This window comes from Fusarium tjaetaba (assembly GCF_013396195.1).
Source record: "Fusarium tjaetaba strain NRRL 66243 chromosome Unknown NRRL66243_c0000230, whole genome shotgun sequence".
NCBI lineage: Eukaryota > Fungi > Ascomycota > Sordariomycetes > Hypocreales > Nectriaceae > Fusarium > Fusarium tjaetaba.
The window spans coordinates 3,761-22,761 of record NW_023501426.1 but is presented as its reverse complement, the minus strand read 5'-3'; the positions used below and the strand labels follow the sequence as shown (position 1 = coordinate 22,761).

The following is a 19,001-nucleotide window of genomic DNA, read 5'->3' as shown; positions in this document are numbered from 1 at the left end:
CTGCCATACTGCTAGCAAATCCCTCTGCGATATTGGGCTTTTCGTGAAATGCTTTCCCTATAGCATTCGGCGTATACCTTGGACGTGTTTATACAGATAGCCTGGTTCTTGGAAATGGGAGATCTGGCTCACTTGAGATACTGATCACCTACATCACAGCGGCAGACTTTGGAACTTTCTGTTATACTTCCTTCTTCTACTGACTGTCCTCCTCGTTTTAATACACTGGCTGCATTCTGTATGGTCGATGGCTCTCTGTGTTGCGTTGAAAAGTTGACCCGAGGAGGATGGAGAACCACTTATCATCGATCTCTGATTTGCCACCTCGTACGGGCAAGTCTGGAATCTGACCTCGCTACATCAGATCAGGCTTAGTGCAGGATCTCAGTCAGGATGGGTATGACATCCAAAGGATAGGACCGCTTTTGCAACTCATCCATCCTCTCATCTGCAAACCCTTTCAGACCCAGACAAAACCTCGTATGGTCATTCTGGGCTCAGATGACTCGCGTAAAACCAGGGCAAAGACAGCGTGCTAGAGCACCGAAAGTACGGACTGGCTGCGGCACTTGCAAGTGAGTTCATTCTGAATGGCTTGCAAACGAGTGTAAATAAGATGACTAACAGATTGTAGGAGTACGTCTTGTCTTCCATTTCTATCGTTGTGTTCGTTGTTCTAACTGAAGTAGTCCGCAGAGTTAAATGTGATGAAGCCCGTCCAGCCTGTACGAGATGTATGTCCTTCTGCATAACTCGATACAGGGATCTACGACTGACTGGTAGACTTCAGGTACATCTACTGGTCGTAAATGCGATGGTTATCAAACCAACACACCTAGCCCCCCAGCTGCGTCACCCCTATCAGCTGTCTCCTCCCCAAACTCCGTCATCTCCACATATACCACTCGTCCCGAGGCACGATCATTCCAATTCTTCATCGAGAAGACCCTGGTCAACTTCCAAACATTCTTTGAAGATGACCTTTGGAATAGAAGAGTTCTCCAAGTAGCTCAGTCCACAGATTGTATAAGACATGCCATCGTCGCCTTGGCTTATTACCATGAGCTTTACCTTACTCATGAACAGTGGCGGAGTCTTGAGTCTGTTTCTGCACTGAAACACTACAACCTTGCTATCAAGGAACTTCTCAACCCTTCACCTAGCACCTCATCACAAGGTCATATTCTAGTGCTTTCATGTTTGATTTTCATCTGCATTGAGGTAACTTATTTCCTACTGCTATTGCTTAATTTATGCTAACCTGCCTCCAGCTTCTTCATGGAAAGACGGACTCAGCCATTGGTCTATTTCGCTATGGCTGTGCCATGATCCAACAATTCAGAAGGAACTTCTCTAGCAATGGAGACCGTCGCCCTGACTTGAATTCTGACGTCGAAGCAACCTTTGATCTTGCTGATGCCTGCTTCAGACGTATTGCGGTGCAACTCCTTATGGTATGTCCTCACCATATGTACTTCCGTCATCTTGAACCTCCACTAACCTCTTCAAGCTCTTGGGGGACGTTGATGCAGGCGTTTGGACATCATACCGTGAGACCTTCAGCACTACACTTCCACCTGCTGGAGCTTCATTTTCATCTCTTTCTGATGCCAGAGAAGCTATACTAGAGCTCCTTGTTGAGCAGGCCAGTCCCGGTTTGAAGGGAAAGTCAATCTACGAGACAATATCGCATGCTACAAAGGTCGAGCAATGGGGCCGGTCGTTTGATAATCTCTTGACTGAGCTTGAGAACAGTGGCAAAGTCTTGACTATTGGTGAGCAGCGAGCAATCGCCCTGTTGCAGCTTCATCGAAAGTACCTGGAGATCAACGTCGCAAAGTACCTGCACGGTCAAGGTGACCCTTGCTTTTGGGATCGTTTCACTGCTGAATTTGACGAGATTGTAAACTACGCAGCCACGGCAGCTGGACTTGATAAGAACTACACTCAAAGAAACTGGGCTAAAGACTCTCCCTCGGAAGCATATTTCCACGTTGACCTGGGGTATACATCAGTCTTGGTTTCGGTTATCGCACGATGCCGCGATCCACATGTTCGAAGAAGAGCTATTGCAGTAATGCTGGCAGAACGCGTACAAGAAGGGGTGTTTAATGGAACCCAATCAGCCAGAGTAGGAGCAAAGGTGATGGAACTTGAAGAGGCCAGGAGTGGAAGAGAGGTGAGATGCAGTAGTGACATACCCGAGAGTGCGAGAGTTAGAACAATTCGTGTGCATATGCTGGGGCCTGAAAATAAAAAGGTGAAGATGGTGTATGGGTTTGACCAGGGATATTGCGAGGAGGTTAGAGAGATGGCTGAGTAGATGGTTGAATAAAGTCAAACATCAAGATGAAGAGTTTAATAGAACTTGAACCTATTGAGAAGATCATCAGTAGATGAATGGCCAATGGCTGAGGAAGAATTATCGCTTGAGAGTTGGAGGAAGAGAGGCGAGTACGAAAATAAGCACAGTGGTGTCCAATCAAAAGTGTCACTGGATGATTCATCGTGAAATGGCCCGTTTCCGGTTAGTTCAGATCTCCGCCAAGGTCAATCAAAGATCCCCCAGCCTATCATGATTCTCCTTCAGAATCACTCTTCTCCAGCTACAGAGTCATAAATATTGAGGCTATCCTCGATAAAGAAATCGACTCATCTCGATTCACTCACTTCATCGATATAATAACTGCATAAAACCCCCCGTTCCTTCCAAGCTCACCATCATTCACCTCCATTACTCAACTCCTCACACATGAGCCCAACACCAACTCTCACACCAACTTCTACAACTACAACTTCAGCAATGAGCAAATTTACAATCCCCAAGTGCGCTACAGGCCTGCGCGAAATCGACCCTTCACTGCTAGATCTCCGCCCCGACTCTGAAATCATCGCTCAACTCCAGACATATCAGCCCATCACCTCAGAGAAGAATGTCTGGGCAGTCTGGGACAAAGGCTTCTACGCCATGTACCCCAGCCATCAACGCACAGTGATTAACTGGGTCAGACGCCTCGGTCCTTCATGGACGGTTCGCCTGGTAGATTTTGTCGAAGGCTCACCTAACAACATTTTCAAGTATGTTGGCAAAGAGTGGTTTCCAGAAACCTTTGTCAATAAAACCATGGATGGCAAACACGCTCCTCAACATGCAGCCGACCTTGCTCGCCTACCTCTTATTTACGAACATGGCGGAGTTTGGATGGACGTTAGCAATATGCTGCATATCCATCTTGACACGCTGTTCTGGAATCACGTTGCATCGCCTGACACGCCGTATGAAATGGCTGCATGGATAATCACAGGCCAAATCAGAGCCAAATGGGGTGACTTTGGTAATTTCATGTTTGCTGCTCGCAAGAACTGCGAGTTCATCAAGAACTGGCATGAAGGATATAAAGAGCTGTGGAAGGGCCGAACGAATGTCGATGGATTTCACAAGCATCCTCTCATCACTGAGATCGGTCTCGCTGAAGGTCTTGCAAATCCTGAGGATGAGAGTCAGATCTACTTCATGACAGACTATGTTTCACAAATGGTTATCGGCGACCGCACCCGTAACCTCGTCGACGTCACCACCGGCTTCAACGGCCGTGAATTCTGGGAGAACAAGGTCTTTATGGTAGAAGGCATCGAAAACGGTATTCTCGGTGCTCTCAAGACCAACCTCGACGGCCAAAAGCAAGCCGACTATTTCCTCACACGCCTCGATGAGCCTGATCTCGACAAGAGAAGTGAAGCTGAAGCCTTCATGGTGGAAATGCTCGAGAAGAGTCACATGTACAAGATGTATCACAACTCAATGGGTGACCGTCTAGCTTTGGGCGATCTCGTCAAGAATAAGGAGAATCACGATATCACATATCGTCCTGGGACTTTTGGAGAGTTGTACCGATATGGAACTGTGCATTGGGAACCAACGAGGGAGGTTGTGAGATTGGAGCCACAGAGAAATGGCGACGAAATTATATACGGTTCGCCTACCAAAACTGCTGCTCAGATTAGGAATTAGAAGGCTAGAGGGGTATAGAAGCTGAGAATGGACGGGCTAGATACAGCGTATTAGAATAAAACGGTTATATGTGTTCAAACCTTCCCTCCGAGTTATTGATTGATGCTTAAAGCTTATGACGCCTCAGCGAGGCATATCAAGCCACTTCCGAGATATTCTTTGTGATACTTTTATAGTCATATATACATATTTTCTAGTTACTATATACACCAATATCTAGCCTTTCATTAAACTTTCAGCTTTCGGACAGGTGTCGTCTTCCATATCTAGTCTACCGTCAGATTCCAATAATAATAAAAACAGAAAGTAACTTACGTAGATTTCTATTCCGATGGCATTGATAACAAAGCCTAGCCAACCTCCAACAGCATATCCAACTCTTAAAGCAGCCGTGATACCGGGCAAATCATTCAAATCCCAATTGGTCGTCACAAGTGCTTCTTGCAACGGATTCTCACCTGAGGCGTATGCTGCACAACTTGGATATGGGTCCTGCTTCGCTCCAGGGAAACTTTCGTGTAAATACTCGATGACTGCGCATGACATGCTCATGGTCATCGATCGGGAAGGGTGGCCTATAATGTGGGCTAGTGATACGAGAATGAATCTCATGGTGATGATCGATGTTGCCTTTTGCAAGTCAGTAACGTTAGGACTTTAGTTAGCGGAGTGCTCACCCAAAACCAGGCCCTCAGCATCCACGCACGATGCTTCTCGATCTCTCTGTTCTTGATACTGACATAACCCTTCGCCATCGCAGTAGTAACCAGCGTCGAAAGAGTCCACGTTCCTATTCTGTTTGAGAATATGCCACCCATAGCCTCACTCTCAATAATCAATGCCGCCACCGTCCCCACGGCTGAGAGTACCAGAACTATGTACCCATTCACGCGGTGAAACTTGATATACTTCGGTCTGCGAAGAGCCGGTATGAACTGAAAACACACCAGAGCACCCGCGGGTAAGAACGTCACCAGGTGTAGCAGCATGCCAGACCGCATGAGGCCTGGTTTCTGGAACACATAGCATTCTCCGGGAACTGACCAGGGATTTCCCTTTGCGCAGAATACACCGTCGATGTTGATGTAGGGAAGTTGAAGAGTTGAGAACAGAAATAATAGACCCCCGAAGAGGCAGAATAGAGAGAACGAGGTCGTGGTTGTGAAGCCAAGGCGAGTTTTGAGAGCAGCCATTGTCGCGGCATGACAGTTGACGCTTCACTCAGGCTTCACTAAGTCTCTCGAGGGTCTAAGTACTGACATGAGAAACGAAAAGCATTGTTGTTTGTGGTGAGCTGGTGCTTACGTGTGTTTATATTCTGGGGAGATTCGATGCTATGCTCTTTCTGGCCCTGAAGGATGCATCCGCCCATATCCGGCCTAGTATATCGAAGGAATCACGAGGATGAACAGGGGTTCACGGCACTCAGTGTCTAATTGGAGATGGTCTTATTGGTTGGTAAGCTTACAAGGACAGTCGGGATTCCGCGCGTCTGCCTGAGTTATCAAGTTATGCCGGTGGTTACTCTATTGGGATAAAGGTCCCTTTCACGTATATCGGCAACATATCTGAGATGTTTCTCCAAATAGCCGTGGCGAGACCCTATATCTATATGTTATGGTCATATCAAGGATCCAGTCACGGAATCTTGATATCTTGTCCGCTTAGCTATTCTCTTAAAGCTCAGGAATACTCTGGCGCTTCATCCGGAGCTTCTCAGCTTTCTCGCCTATGTCAGCCAACCTGACTGCCTCCTGAGCCGCCTTTCCGAAGTCTGCCTCAACGTGGATATCCAAAGTAGCATCTTTGAGCTAGAATCATTTCAGCTATTATCCACATTTCACACGCGAAGCACTTACCAGCTGCAGTCCAGCCTCCGAGTTCGTTCCCTGTAACCTGACTACCATAGGAACTTTCAAAGGACCCAGCTCGCTTGCTGCTGCGATGATGGACTCTGCAATCATGTCGCATCTTGTGATTCCTACTGCTGTCAGTTCATACTCAATACCTTAGGATCAAACATACCTCCGTAAATGTTGACCAGAATCGCCTTGACTCGCTTGTCAGACATGATGATCTTGAAGGCCTGCAGCATCGTCTCCTTGGTAGCTTGACCCCCAGCATCAAGAAAGTTCGCACTCGAACCACCATACAGACTAATCGCATCATTCGTCGCCATCGCAAGTCCCGCACCGTTAACCACATTTCCAATATTCCCATTCATATGAACATACACCAGCCCGTGCTTTTCAGCTCGCACTTCTTCCCGGATCTCCTGTCCCTTATCCCTCAGAGAAAAAAGCTTTTGTTGTCGCGACCACGCAGCGTCGTCAAAGAAGAAATCCGAGTTGTTACACATAAACGTTCCATCTTTGAGAAACAATAGATCTGTTTCCAGACTGAGCGCTTCCTTGTCTCGAAAGATGTTGAAAAGGCGTTGGATGACTTCTCTCAAGCTTTCCTTTGAGGCCTTGCCCAGATGGAAGCTCTGCGCTATGTCGGTGAGTAACTCCTCAGTGATGCCGGTGCTCAGACTGAACTCGAACACTTCCTGAAACGCAGACTCGTATATAACATTGGGAAGGCCCTTGTGACTCTTGGCATCTCGAATCTTGATTATCGGTCGATATCTCTCTCGGTCAACAGCCATGGTGAGACGCCACTTCTCTTCAGGTTCCACAACCTTTTCCATATATACCGGGATTGTCAGATCCCTGTGGTCTTTCTGTCCGGTAGTATCTCTGATATAGCGTAGTAGCGCTTTTATTTGACCTCTTCCGGCTGCCTTGTCTCTTATTTCTGAGAACTTTCGTTTTCCATGGAGGTTCTGGGGCTTTAAAAGTGCGTGAGGGTTTTCAGAGTGAACATTAGCATTATGGATCAACCAAAGTTTGTGTCTCGTAGCTTACTTGCTCCGTCTGCTATACGATCCATCATCACCTGTCCAGCTCGCTTTGACTTAACAAGCTCACCCATTGGAATGGGTATCCCTTCCTAAGTAAAACGTCTTAAGCTCGCCGTGTTGTGACTCCATAACTGAAATCTCGACTTACTTTTTCCATGAGCTTCTGTGACTGGTATTCGTGTATATGTAGACATCTTATCTGAGTCTGGCATTCCCTTAGCAAGTGAGCGTAAAAGTTGGGAGACGATCAGTACATTGAGCGTGTTCGAGAATAAAGGAATGTTTCGCAGTTCGGATCTAAATCTAAGAGCCATGGCTTTGCAGTAGTAAAAATTAACAGACGCCAGAATTTCACAATTTGATGATATTAAAGAACGTTGCCGAGACGATCGACGAGGGGTCCGGTACTGGGACAAATCTGAGTCACGTGTCACCGGCGAACTGTCCAATCTCGCCGTCGCCAAGTTCAATTGACAATGCATCACAGAGGGAATATGAAGCAAAACTAGCTAAACACTCAGTTAAACAGTCGCAGGCGTCGCTATCCATTTATTAGCGACTGGTGGACTTGCGCGAGCAGAAAGCGTTGTGTTGGACGTTCAATTGATCACCAGTCACCAAGATTGAGAACTTCAAACTGAGAGCACTTCAGTATACAATGCATCTGTAAATTCATGTCTATCATTTTCGCCAAGGTATAGTTCATTTTTAAGCACCCAACGCCAACCATGCAGTCTAAAAAACCTCGTTATCTCACGTCCTACGTAGATCTAAGCCCAGAACCCCCAATCCGTGGGACCGTCTCCCAGTCTAAGCCTGACATTGAACTGCGCCATCTAAAAGTTGGTCACGTCGCTGACTCCGTTGGTGGCCTCCTTCTTCACGCGAGCGGCCTCGATGATCTCGTCGAGGCATCCAGAGCTGGCGGCGACAAGTCCGAGCACTAATACAGTCAGTCAGCCATGGTGGGCGGTGAGAAGCAACATTGAGATACTCACGCGAAGGCGCGGGGGCCAAGGTCTTCGACTTGTACTCAGGATGAGCCTGGAGACTGTTGACGGTCAGCCAATAGTCGATATTTGCAATAGAAAATACTCACCCAACAAAGAAGGGATGATCCTTCAACTCAATGGTCTCAACTCGGACACCGAGGTCATCCATTGAGGTCAAGGAAAGACCAGCCTTCTCGAGATCCTCAATGTAGTCGGGGTTCACCTCATAGCGATGTCGGTGACGCTCCTCTACAACATCGGCTCCTCCGTACAGACCTCGGAGCTTGCTCCATTCGGTGCCAGGCTTGAAGTGGGATGTTCGGCTACCAAGTCGCATGGTGCCACCCATTTTCCTGTCATTTATTAGCATCCCTTCCTTGATTCACCTAACATTGACTTACTCCTTGGAGCCCTCAGGCATGAAGATGACAACCTTGTGCTCAGCGGTAGCAGAAAACTCCTCGGATGTCGCATCCTTAAGTCCCATCACGTTGCGAGCGTACTCAATGACTGCAGTCTGCATACCCAAGCAGATACCGAGATAGGGGAGCTTTCGCTCACGAGCCCACTTGGCGACGTCAACCATACCACGGATACCTCGAGTACCGAAACCACCAGGAACAATGATACCCTGAGCTCGAACAACATGAGCCCAAGCCTCGTGGAACTTTCTAGGATCTTTCTGCTGCATATCGGGTTCGAGGTGCTCGGAATCGACGGAGATGAGGTTCAGCTTGCGCTTGCATCGCATAGCAGAGTGCTCGAGTGCCTTGTGAACACTGAGATACGAGTCGTCAAGGCTGACGTACTTGCCAACCAAGACAATGTTGACGGGTTCGAGGTGTCGATCGGGGACAACGGTCTTCTTCCAGAGGTCCCAAAGAGCTTGGCCCTTTTGAGCCATGGGAGGAGCAACCTCAAGCTTCTCGAGGGCGAGACCCTTGCGAAGAAGCTTAAGAAGACCCTCCTGCTCGAGGAGGAGAGGGACCTGGTAGATGGTGTCCATGTTGCGGACGCCAATGACCTGCTCGTCTTCGACTTGGCAGCTTCGGGCGATCTTTGTGATGGTAGCGATGTCGAGTTCTCGTTCGCAGCGGCAGGCAATCTGGAGACGTTAGGCGAGGACTGGTATGGATCGCGAGGAACATACCACATCGGGGATCAGACCAGCGCTTCGAACTTGTCGGATGGCATGCTGAGTGGGCTTTGTCTTCTCCTCTCCATTGATGATAGGGACGTAGGAAACGCTGATGCTGAGGAAGTTGTCGCGGCCGAGTCTGTGTCGCAATTGCTTTATACTGTCAGTATCAAGCTTCGAGATCGGTCTGGGTTTCATACTGAAAGGGCCTCAACGAAAGGACCGGATTCGAGATCGCCAATTGTTCCGCCCTGCCGCCAAGTCAGTCGCTATGCCAAGCCATCGGTAATCGGTAGGAGATCGTACAAGTTCGACTATGGTGGGTTAGCGAATGTCGGGTGAGATCTGGCTCATGGAAAACGTACTGATGCAAACATCTGGCGATTCACCAGAAGCGTCAACTGGAATCTTGGCAACGCGCTCAATCCAGTTCTGAATGGCATCTGTGATGTGGGGGACGACCTCGAATGCTGTTAGTTGGATCTACAAGATCGTTGTGCTGCGCAATGTACCTGAACAGCTACGAAATCGTTAGCATCCGCATAAAACAACAATCTCAAACGTAACACATACTCTTTCCCAAGTAGTCTCCACGTCTCTCCTTCTCCTACATCAATTGTATTAGCGGTCGTGGATCGCGCATCGAAGATTCGTGAGGGTTCGTACAATGACCTGCTGGTAGATCTTGCCGGTAGTGATGTTGCTGTCACGGCTCAATTGGATGCCAAGGTATCTGGAGTACTATAAGTCCCTGGTCGAGTTTCGGTCGAGTCTTGTTGTCGAAGAACATACCGCTCGTAGTTTCCAAGATCGAGATCGGTCTGAGGGGTCAGCACAAAGTTTTTCGTCGGTGAATATTGAGCCTACCTCGCCGCCATCGTCGAGAACGAAGCACTCGCCGTGCCTGGGATGTGTTAACGGGAGAAATGACGATTGATTTGAGTCGCAACATACTCAAGAGGGTTGAGAAGACCAGCGTCGGTGTTGATATAAGGATCGGTCTAGTCGAGTGTTAGATTCGTCGGTGAGGGAGGGTTTCGTCGGTGGGGTTTACTTTGATCGCCTGGTAACGTTAGTCAAAGCTCGTTCGGTGACCATGGTTGTCGTATCGTACCGTGACTCGAAGACCAAGAGTCTTGAGAAGAAGACCAGCGCTACTGGCTAACATTGGTGTCAGTCGTTGAGAAGATCAGCACAGCTCATCAATTGCCATACCGATAATGCCTGTGATTCACGAATTAGCACGCCCTTCATAACAAGGATGCGACGACGATAAGCATACCTTTGCCGACACCAGAGATAACTCCGCCGCTCACAAGAACAACCTTCATGATGCCGTTTGTTCTGTCAATTGTTCGTTTATATAAAGAATAGAAACTGCTAATATGGCAGGGCGGAGTTGCTGGGAGTTTTGTACGGCGCGTTCGCAAAAACTTCAATCAACGAAAAGAAAGATTCAGCGGTGGGGTACGATTTCTGCCACGCCCTGTGAAGCTCAGAACGTTGACCGCCTTCCAAATGCGGCTTAGAGATGACTCTGTGCGTCACGCCGTGGATTCATCCTGGTTGAGCCCCACCTGGCAGCCAGTGAACATGTTCAACTGAAGCCATTCAGATATCTCTGTGTTAGCAGCCTAAAGATTGACCTTATGGCCAGCACTCAGCTACGTAGAAGGCTTTCGGAAGAGTCATGGGGGATAGAAAGTATCACATGCCAGAGTGAAATCCCTCAGAACATACGTCGAATAGATAGGAAATGATGGTTCAGGCTCGGACAGTTCCCCAACATACTTCGTGTAAACGCTGATCAAAAAACGCCTGGTTAATTCTCATTATAGAGACATTGTGATGTGCAACAAGCTTGCATTGATTTTGGAAGAATGAAACGACATTATTTTAACTTCATCAGATGACAGGTTCCCTAACGTCAACTTCGATACGATTAGAAAGCTCTTTATCAAGGCCAATTGCTTGTTGTATCTCTTGCTACAGGTTAGCTGGCAATGGTGATCTTGAGGATCGCCAATGGCGGGGTAGTTTCGCGACCCATCACCAATTGACCTCGGAAGCAACGTGCAATTGCGTTGTTCAGCGGCACCTCGCGTAAGGTCACATCTTTCTATGTAATTTTTTTCTGTATGCTCAGTTGGACGTAACACACTTAGGATGATAACACCACGGGTTTCCCATCATGTTCGTTCTGCGGCAAATATTCTCAGGACAGCGAAATACTTCTCCACGTCCTCAACTCATACAAGTCCATACGATAGAACAATACGGAACCTCAAGATAACAGACCAGACTCGAGTTATATACCAAGGTATGCTTGTGTGATGCTTTTCTGTGTATATAGGAGGGATTGACTAATTACGCCACGCCAATCGAGTAGGCTTTACAGGCCCAGTGGTGCGCACGCGACTCAATCCCACGCGTCACGAAGCTAGACACTGACTTCTCACGACCAGGCAACCATAAATGCAAAGGACACGATAAATTATGGAACAAAAGTTGTCGGGGGAGTCTCTCCAGACAAAGGTGGCCAGACACACCTCGGCCTCCCAGTCTTCAGCACCGTCAAAGAGGTGAGTCACTGGCTCATTCAATTGCCCAATCTAATGGCTGTCCCAGGCGATGAAGGAGGTCAACCCAGACGTCAGCGCCGTCTTTGTCCCCGCGAAATTCGCAGCCGCAGCCATTCTCGAGGCCATTGAGGCAGAGGTTCCTCTCGTTGTCTCTGTAGCAGAACATGTACCTGTTCACGATATGCTTCGGGTTCATGAGGTCCTGAGAACACAGTCCAAGACCCGACTGGTAGGTCCCAATTGTCCAGGCATCATCGCCCCGAACCAGTGTCGCGTAGGTATAATGCCCTACAAGCAGTATACTCGCGGCTGTGTTGGTATAGTGTCCAAGTCAGGTACTTTGAGCTACGAGGCTGTTGGGTCTACTTCACGAGTTGGCTTGGGACAGAGTCTCGTTGTAGGAATGGGAGGCGATATGTTACCAGGTAAGTCCTCATCACACAAGCTGACATGCCATTAACACGGGACAGGCACGACCCTGGCAGATGGACTCAAGCTCTTCTTCAACCATGATGAAACCAAGGGAATCATTGTCATTGGAGAAATTGGGGGCGAGGCAGAGCTCGAAGCCGCGGAGCTCATTAGAGAACATCGCCGCACGTCCCCAAGACCCAAGCCTGTCATAGCGATGGTAGCAGGGCGCACGGCGCCTGAAGGAAAGGCCATGGGACATGCTGGTGCGATCTGGAGAGATGGAGATGCTACTGCAGAGGCCAAGACTAAAGCTCTCGAAGATGCAGGAGCTATCATAGTGCCGCACCCTGGAGTCATGGGCGAAAGGATGAAGGAGTTGCTTGGGACGCAAGGTGTTGCTTCATTCGATGAGCTTCAGCGATAAAGCTGGAACTAAGTTCCTGTTCAGATCTGCACTTGCGTTTGAAGACTACATTGCTGTTGCCACGAGAAGCTCCCCTTAGGCAAGAAACACCGAACCTGAATATAAGGTGTCAAAATAAACTAAGTAAAGAGTCCCCTAAGCTTAGGCTAAGTTTACCTAAAGACTTTTATCACTTAGGGCTAAGGTCCCGGTCCTGAGCTCTTCTTTCCTCCCTTTGACACCTCAGGTGTTTAACCCCCTCCCGCTATGGTAGGCTCTGTATTCCTTCCCTTTCTTCCTCTCTCCTTTGCCGATACCATCCATTTGAGGTCAGAATTCCTTTCACAACTACAAAGTTATCATCAACATAGCACATCACATCAAATATCAGCAAAAGCTACAGTACAAAATGGCCGATCTGGACATGAACACCAAAATCGTCCCCTTAACCGATAGAGTCTATCTCGGAGAGTATCACAACCTCTGCTTTGTCTTCCACGGCAAAACCTCTTTTTCACGCAGCGTGTTTATTTCCCGTGTGCACAAGGGCCTGGTACGCCTTTCGAGAGAATTTCCCTGGATCTCCGGCCAAGTCCAACATGACGGACTCACAGATCAGGGAGCCAATAAATACAAGATCATCCCTTTCCAAGTCATACCTCGCTTCCAGATCGACAACCTTCCAGATATCCCCGTATTTGATTTTAGTCATAAGGAGGACGAGGACTGGCCTATGGGTTGGATCAACGAGAACCATGTCCCCATACAGGAGCCTAATGAGCCTTGGGCGGAGTCGAAACCTTCTCCTGTGATGGAGCTAAAGTTAACCCTCGACCCAAGCACTTCTATCCTCACCATCAGTATGAACACCAAAGTCGTCGACAGAACAGGCCTAATTATGATGGTTCGAATTTTGGCTGAAGCCTGTGGTGGGAAGATAAAAAACAGGAAACTTCCATCCTCGGATATTTTGACAACAGAGAAACATGCGGCGTTTTTTAATAATGGCAAGAAGAGTCTAAGGCATGACAGAGTCCCTATCAGATTAGTCTTTTTATCAGTCAGGTTCAAGGTCCCGAGTTTCATTTCCTCCCCTAGCTCCCTCGCCCAAAAAGAAGTACAGTACAGTACTGGCCACAAGGGCTCCAAAGGTTAAATTCCGCGATCAAATAGGTATTTTTACCACGGCGGAATCGGTATAAGCCTTGCAATTAGATATTCTTAAAGAAAAGATGTCATTTAATGTTTGGAGCCCTTGGGGCCTGTACATATCTCGCTCTCTTCCTCTTTGATTGGTGGACCGTAGAATAAACACCATCGTGGCTCATCCCTGTCGTCCTCCCACCAAATGACGTCGAGGCGCCACGAGAACCGGTTTTTAGAGCGACACGCGCCACACCCAAAAGACTCAGCATGGCATCACAATGCGTCTTGGTCAACCACCACCAAGAAATGAAACAGCCTATGAGATTTGTCTTGCGTCGTTTCAGATCCTTGCAAAGTGGATGACGTAGCAAGACGCGCAATGTGTATATAATGATGTCCTCAGCACGGTCTTTGAATCTGGTAGATATCTAGATTACAAGATAAACAAGACGATAAACGATACAGCAGATTCCACATAATTTTGTTTGATATTCTTCACAATGGAGTGGACAAAGGCTACCTATAACGAGCAGTACGAGAAGTGGGTTCCTTGGATGGAGGACATCTATCTTCGCTGGTTCACCAAGGATAACAAGACAAGCTATGCGGCCAAGCGTGAGTTCACATCTCCCCATCACAGCCCCTCTCTTCTAACATCATGATAGAAAACCTCGACAAGACCAAAGTCACAGGCGTCGAACAAGTCGATACTCTCCAAGACGGCGTCCATAACCTCGCTGCCGGTCAAGTCGGCCAAGGAGGACTTCTCCAACCCGTCGGCGACCTCGCATCAAAGGAGGGCGTGAACCGAGCTGAGCGACAAGGTCGTGATGAGAACGGCGGATACGTCAACAAGGATGTTCCAGGATCTGGAGCCATGAACAGCACAGCGAATGCTGTTGTAGGTGGTGGACAGGGTGCTGCCCAGGGGCTACAAGATGTTGGAAAGGGCGTTGGTAACACCGTTGGCGGACTCTTGGGTGGCAAGAAGGAGTAATTACTGTTGGATGATTCCTTTTGGTGTTTTGGTAATGGACTGGATAAAGGGTTGGGTATCCCTTCGGCTTGATGGATGGTCTCGGTTAAGGAACGATACAGGATACGGACAAGCGATACTATTATGTGAATGCTTAATTATTATTGGTATATACCACGAAGTATACTTTATGCTTCAATACAGATTGATATCACTCAATATCTCTTCTTCACTAATAAGTTGTAACTGAGCACGGTCAAGTCACGATGATCCAGTAACTTGGTATTTATTTAGTGATTATTAATTTTGCTATAAACTTGTAATGTACTTGTTGAGCTTCCAAGCATCTCAACCAAATCAAGGAATGGTTTAGTAAATCAGGTTCTGTTCCATCAGCCCAGCAGGGTCCGTAGATCACTGCCAAGTTGCATGTGATACCAACACAACCAATCAGCAGCACCAACATAAAAGAGTGACACACTCCTAACCGCTGGTTCGCTCATTCTTACCGGCGTGAGCCTCAGTATCAATGGTAGTCTCAGGGTTGTTGGCATAGTCATCCTCACCACTGAGCTCCTCAAGAGTCTTACGGGCAGTCTCAGGGATGAGAAGAGTGGTGAAGATACCGAGAAGCATGAAAAGAGCGTAGATCTCAAGAACGTGGTCCATCCAGGGGGCCTCGTTCTTGTCGGTGGCACCATGGGTGCGGAGGATGGAGATGGCACCCTGGCCAATGATGGAACCGATCTTTCCTGAGGCAGCGGAGATACCGTGGGAAGTGGATCGGTAGCGGGTAGGGAAGACCTCACCAGGGACGATGAAGGTGGTAGTGTTGGGGCCTGAGGTTGTTAGTTTGTGTGTTTAGTAGTGAAATAAAGACATACCAAAGTTGAAGAAGAACTGGGCAAGGACGTAGATGGCGAGGAGGCCGTTGGAGGAGATGTGGTTGTAAGCGAAACCCATGACCTAAACATATTAGTTTTGTAACCGCCAGCCATGACAGCAACTTACAATGAAGAGAATAGTCAGAATGATGAAACCACCAAGCTGAATAGTCTTTCGTCCAAGGGTATCAATAGTAGCAACCGAGACCCAGTAGCCAGGGACAGCACCAGCCAAGACAATAATGATGTTACCAACAGCAGTGTTGTGCAAGTACTCGTACATGTTGTTGGCATCCTTGGTAGAGTAACCGATAACCTTAAGGATAGTACCGTTGTTCAAGCTGAGACCATAAAAGGCAACATCAAGACAGAACCATGAACCGGCGGTACCGATGAGAATGGACAGGTTCTTCCACTTGCTGTAGTGCTGGCAGAAGTCACTCCAGCCGGCCTTGGGAACCTGGAGGTTGGACTTGGCGCTGGCGTGGGCCTGAGCACGGGCGACCTCGTCGGCGTCACCCTCACGCTTGCCGGTCATGTAGGCCTTGACGTCCTCATCGGCTTGCTCAACGTCACGGGCAACGTCGAAGGTGTAACGAGGAGTCTCAGGGATGGTGAGACGGTCTATGCCAGTGTCAGTATGTGTTGAGGGGTAGAGGTGCAAGCGACTTACAGTAGAGGGCAACACAAGCAGGGACGGCACCGAAGCCAACAAGGGTACGCCACATCTTGTCAACGGCAACCTGGCAGTCTCCAGTGCAGTGCTTGGTATCAGGGGCACCCTCAAGGGAAGACTTGAAGCCAAGGGTGAGGAACATCATGACAAGAGCGGCTACGAGCTGGCCGATACCCTGCATGGCAAAGACGGCAGCCATCATGGCACCACGCCACTTGGTGGTAGCGAACCTGTGATGTTAGTCAGCCAGGACACCATAGCTGTGAAGTCGAATGGACTTACTCGGAGGTAATAATGGAAGAAAGGGGATAATCACCACCAATGCCTACTCCCATAACTACACGCCAGAAGATGATGAGACCAACAAGCGAGGTGGAAGGGGAACCAGCAGTCAGGGCCTGAGCAAGAGTTGCAAAGATAATGACAATGAGCTCGAGACCATACATCCTCTTACGACCGACAATATCGGCCAGCATACCAAATCCAAGCTGTCCAATAACAGTACCAGCAGAAGTCGAGAGCTTGATAGCATTATCAGAGCTGGTAGCAAGCTTTCCCTTGCTAGGGTAGTACACAATACCCAACATGATGGTCAACATGGACACGCAGAAGATGTCGTAGGAGTCAGTGAAGAAACCAACACCGGCGACGACACATGCGCGAACATGGTACCATCCGAAGGGAGCCTTGTCGATCTCGGCGAGGGCAAGACGACGACGCTCATTGGGGTCGGCGATGTGAGCAAAGTCGTTGTGAAAGTTGTGGAAGGCATTGTTGCCGCCGCTTGTCTTGGCGACGGGACCAGGAGTGGTAGCCATTTTAGGAAGAATTATTTTAATAAACGATAGGAAGAATAGAAACTGGTCTTGATTTTCGTGTACTGTACGTACGTGTACTTGGAAAGGGTACCCAGCGGCACGTTTACAAGTGAAATTATCCTTGCAGCCAAGAACAAGCCAAGAGATCTGGAAAGGAACCAAACGATCTGATATATATAAATTGACCTCAATATTAATCCCCCATACTTCTCTCCTACAAAAATCCCATCAAGAGCCGTCTGAACCGAGACGCACCAGTCAAATTTTGTTTCTCGAGGACATGCTCTTCTAGAACTCGACATGCTATCTCCTGAGTCTCCATGCTCGGTATAGGATGAAGCACACGACAGTTATAAGTGAGGACGAATAGACGTCGAGCTCGGTTCCCACGTGCATTCAAGCGTTGAGATTGCTTGGCTACGAGTGTTCTGGGGTCTCGGGACACGGCACGGAATTAGCGTGGCTCCGACCCGCCTTGGCGTCAAAAGTGACAGATTGAGGTGCATCTGGACTTGAATGGAGTCACCGAGAGAGTAAGCTTGTCATTAAGGACTAAGCTTGTTGGTGGTAAAGTTCTGCTGCATTGGGTCACCGAAGGCGTTTGGACTTTTGGAGTATTCGATATTTCGGGTATCACGGCTTCAGCTGATGAGAAGCATCGATTGTGTTGCCGCTTTAATCCCGCGGGCCAAGACTTTTGCGACTTGGAGAGCACGTGTCTTCCAACGACTCTTCTAAGTCTGGGTCATCGAATTCTGTCTCTTTCTTTTCTCTTGTGACTATCTCTTCTTTTCGGGCCGTCGCTTTTAAGGGTGTTATTACTTTCGCTTATACCTTAGGCAAGGTTGTCGCATTCTTTGCGCGCGCATCATACGTCAACTTGTCATCTCACTCTTCCAACATCACCATGTCAGAACCACCACCTCTATCAATCGAGATCCTAACCGATCCAAAGGAAAAGAAAGATGCTCTCAAACTCATCGCCGACAGTGTCGCGCAGCAGCGTCAAACAGCATCACGCGCCATGATCTTCCACCCAATTCCTCTCTCTGTATTCATCGCCATTCTTGCGATCGCACACTATGGCGCGGGCATTGGCAAAGACATCAGCACTATGCTAATCATCTACCCCGGTATCATACTCACATATCTGGTCGCAATTCGATACTTCACCAGCGCGTACATTCGCATCGCTGAGGAGACGAATTGGCTTGACTGGATGAAGAACGATGGAGGTGAGGACACCATCATTGGGGCGCGCTTTGGCAAGGACATCATCGCTGTGGTGGTCCTTCGGTTAGAGAAGAGCAACAAGACTGCCTTCATTCGTGCATGGACAACAAGAGCGCGGTACAGACGTCGAGGACTTGGTGGGGATATGCTGCGCGAGAGTGTCAAGATCGCGAAGCAGAAGTTGGGCAAGGGCTGTACCGTTGAGTTTGCGCAAGACCACGCAAACAGCGAAATGCCTCTCCATGAGCTCTTCAGCGCTCCTTTCCTAGCCCGACAACTTAAAGCGAAGAAGGCGCTTAGTGCAGCATTGAAGGACTGGGAGGACGGCAAAGAGGGACCTCAATAGCGACGAGTTGCGTACGTAGAAAAGTAATGTAGGTTCACCCACTCGCCCACCTTAGATCACTGGTCGCTAAAATGAAGCAGATATTATTCATAATGCATGCGACGGTGCTCGATGCGTTCCCATCTGCTTGACTGAAGTCCCGTCAACTACAACCACCCGTACCACTGTGATTATTCCGCCCAGAGTGCGCGCAATCGGTTTCGTCTTGGCAGACCGGCATCTCCAAAGCAGCAAAACCTGAGATGGCACCAGCATTGGAGTCAAGATTCTCTCCATCGCTGCCGCCTTCACCCGTCCAGCTTCACTGTTGATGGTACAGTGCACAGCAGCATAGTTTATTGGCCATTTGTGTACAGGCCGTCTATCACTTTGGTGTCTCGCGACTCAACCGCCGTTACCCTCAGCATGTTTGATGATTTACAGTTTGGAAGCGTTGCTCATCTTTATGCGTCGAGTGCAGTGCCGAGATGAACAAT

General features: G+C 48.5%; 9 protein-coding genes across 9 annotated transcripts; 6 read left to right on the top strand and 3 right to left on the bottom strand.

Annotated features, from left to right (window-relative positions):
* Window positions 1-707: 707 nt before the first annotated feature.
* FTJAE_9991 (uncharacterized protein) lies at window positions 708-2,323 on the top strand (the record flags this gene model as incomplete). Its single annotated transcript, XM_037356969.1, has 5 exons — window positions 708-734; window positions 784-1,221; window positions 1,272-1,454; window positions 1,511-2,179; window positions 2,261-2,323. 5 exons carry the CDS (start codon window positions 708-710, stop codon window positions 2,321-2,323), a joined length of 1,380 nt encoding a protein of 459 aa, XP_037202929.1.
* A 429-nt stretch (window positions 2,324-2,752) lies between these two features.
* FTJAE_9990 (capsule polysaccharide biosynthesis) lies at window positions 2,753-4,012 on the top strand (the record flags this gene model as incomplete). Its single annotated transcript, XM_037356968.1, has 1 exon — window positions 2,753-4,012. The coding sequence occupies one exon, from the start codon at window positions 2,753-2,755 to the stop codon at window positions 4,010-4,012; it is 1,260 nt and encodes a 419-aa protein (XP_037202928.1).
* Window positions 4,013-4,239: 227 nt separating this feature from the next.
* Window positions 4,240-5,205, bottom strand: FTJAE_9989 (uncharacterized protein; the record flags this gene model as incomplete). The annotated part of the gene is made up of 3 exons (XM_037356966.1): window positions 4,240-4,278; window positions 4,328-4,642; window positions 4,690-5,205. The coding sequence occupies 3 exons, from the start codon at window positions 5,203-5,205 to the stop codon at window positions 4,240-4,242; spliced, it is 870 nt and encodes a 289-aa protein (XP_037202927.1).
* Window positions 5,206-5,688: 483 nt separating this feature from the next.
* Window positions 5,689-10,378, bottom strand: FTJAE_9988 (ammonia ligase; the record flags this gene model as incomplete). Its single annotated transcript, XM_037356965.1, has 23 exons — window positions 5,689-5,823; window positions 5,872-5,993; window positions 6,038-6,733; window positions 6,922-7,006; window positions 7,066-7,086; window positions 7,778-7,860; window positions 7,916-7,968; window positions 8,017-8,262; window positions 8,311-9,014; window positions 9,060-9,200; window positions 9,248-9,298; window positions 9,354-9,361; window positions 9,413-9,509; window positions 9,560-9,567; window positions 9,621-9,654; window positions 9,714-9,780; window positions 9,840-9,868; window positions 9,915-9,951; window positions 10,002-10,048; window positions 10,102-10,110; window positions 10,162-10,208; window positions 10,263-10,271; window positions 10,330-10,378. 23 exons carry the CDS (start codon window positions 10,376-10,378, stop codon window positions 5,689-5,691), a joined length of 2,778 nt encoding a protein of 925 aa, XP_037202926.1.
* An 860-nt stretch (window positions 10,379-11,238) lies between these two features.
* On the top strand, window positions 11,239-12,467 carry FTJAE_9987 (succinyl ligase subunit alpha-2 mitochondrial; the record flags this gene model as incomplete). The annotated part of the gene is made up of 4 exons (XM_037356964.1): window positions 11,239-11,304; window positions 11,513-11,629; window positions 11,676-12,054; window positions 12,100-12,467. 4 exons carry the CDS (start codon window positions 11,239-11,241, stop codon window positions 12,465-12,467), a joined length of 930 nt encoding a protein of 309 aa, XP_037202925.1.
* Window positions 12,468-12,855: 388 nt separating this feature from the next.
* On the top strand, window positions 12,856-13,602 carry FTJAE_9986 (trichothecene 3-o-acetyltransferase; the record flags this gene model as incomplete). The annotated part of the gene is made up of 1 exon (XM_037356963.1): window positions 12,856-13,602. One exon carries the CDS (start codon window positions 12,856-12,858, stop codon window positions 13,600-13,602), a length of 747 nt encoding a protein of 248 aa, XP_037202924.1.
* Window positions 13,603-14,092: 490 nt separating this feature from the next.
* On the top strand, window positions 14,093-14,589 carry FTJAE_9985 (uncharacterized protein; the record flags this gene model as incomplete). The annotated part of the gene is made up of 2 exons (XM_037356962.1): window positions 14,093-14,207; window positions 14,258-14,589. 2 exons carry the CDS (start codon window positions 14,093-14,095, stop codon window positions 14,587-14,589), a joined length of 447 nt encoding a protein of 148 aa, XP_037202923.1.
* Window positions 14,590-15,051: 462 nt separating this feature from the next.
* FTJAE_9984 (phosphate:H+ symporter) lies at window positions 15,052-16,946 on the bottom strand (the record flags this gene model as incomplete). Its single annotated transcript, XM_037356961.1, has 5 exons — window positions 15,052-15,407; window positions 15,453-15,534; window positions 15,580-16,076; window positions 16,126-16,358; window positions 16,411-16,946. The coding sequence occupies 5 exons, from the start codon at window positions 16,944-16,946 to the stop codon at window positions 15,052-15,054; spliced, it is 1,704 nt and encodes a 567-aa protein (XP_037202922.1).
* A 907-nt stretch (window positions 16,947-17,853) lies between these two features.
* Window positions 17,854-18,525, top strand: FTJAE_9983 (acetyltransferase; the record flags this gene model as incomplete). The annotated part of the gene is made up of 1 exon (XM_037356960.1): window positions 17,854-18,525. One exon carries the CDS (start codon window positions 17,854-17,856, stop codon window positions 18,523-18,525), a length of 672 nt encoding a protein of 223 aa, XP_037202921.1.
* Between the last annotated feature and the right edge of the window lie 476 nt (window positions 18,526-19,001).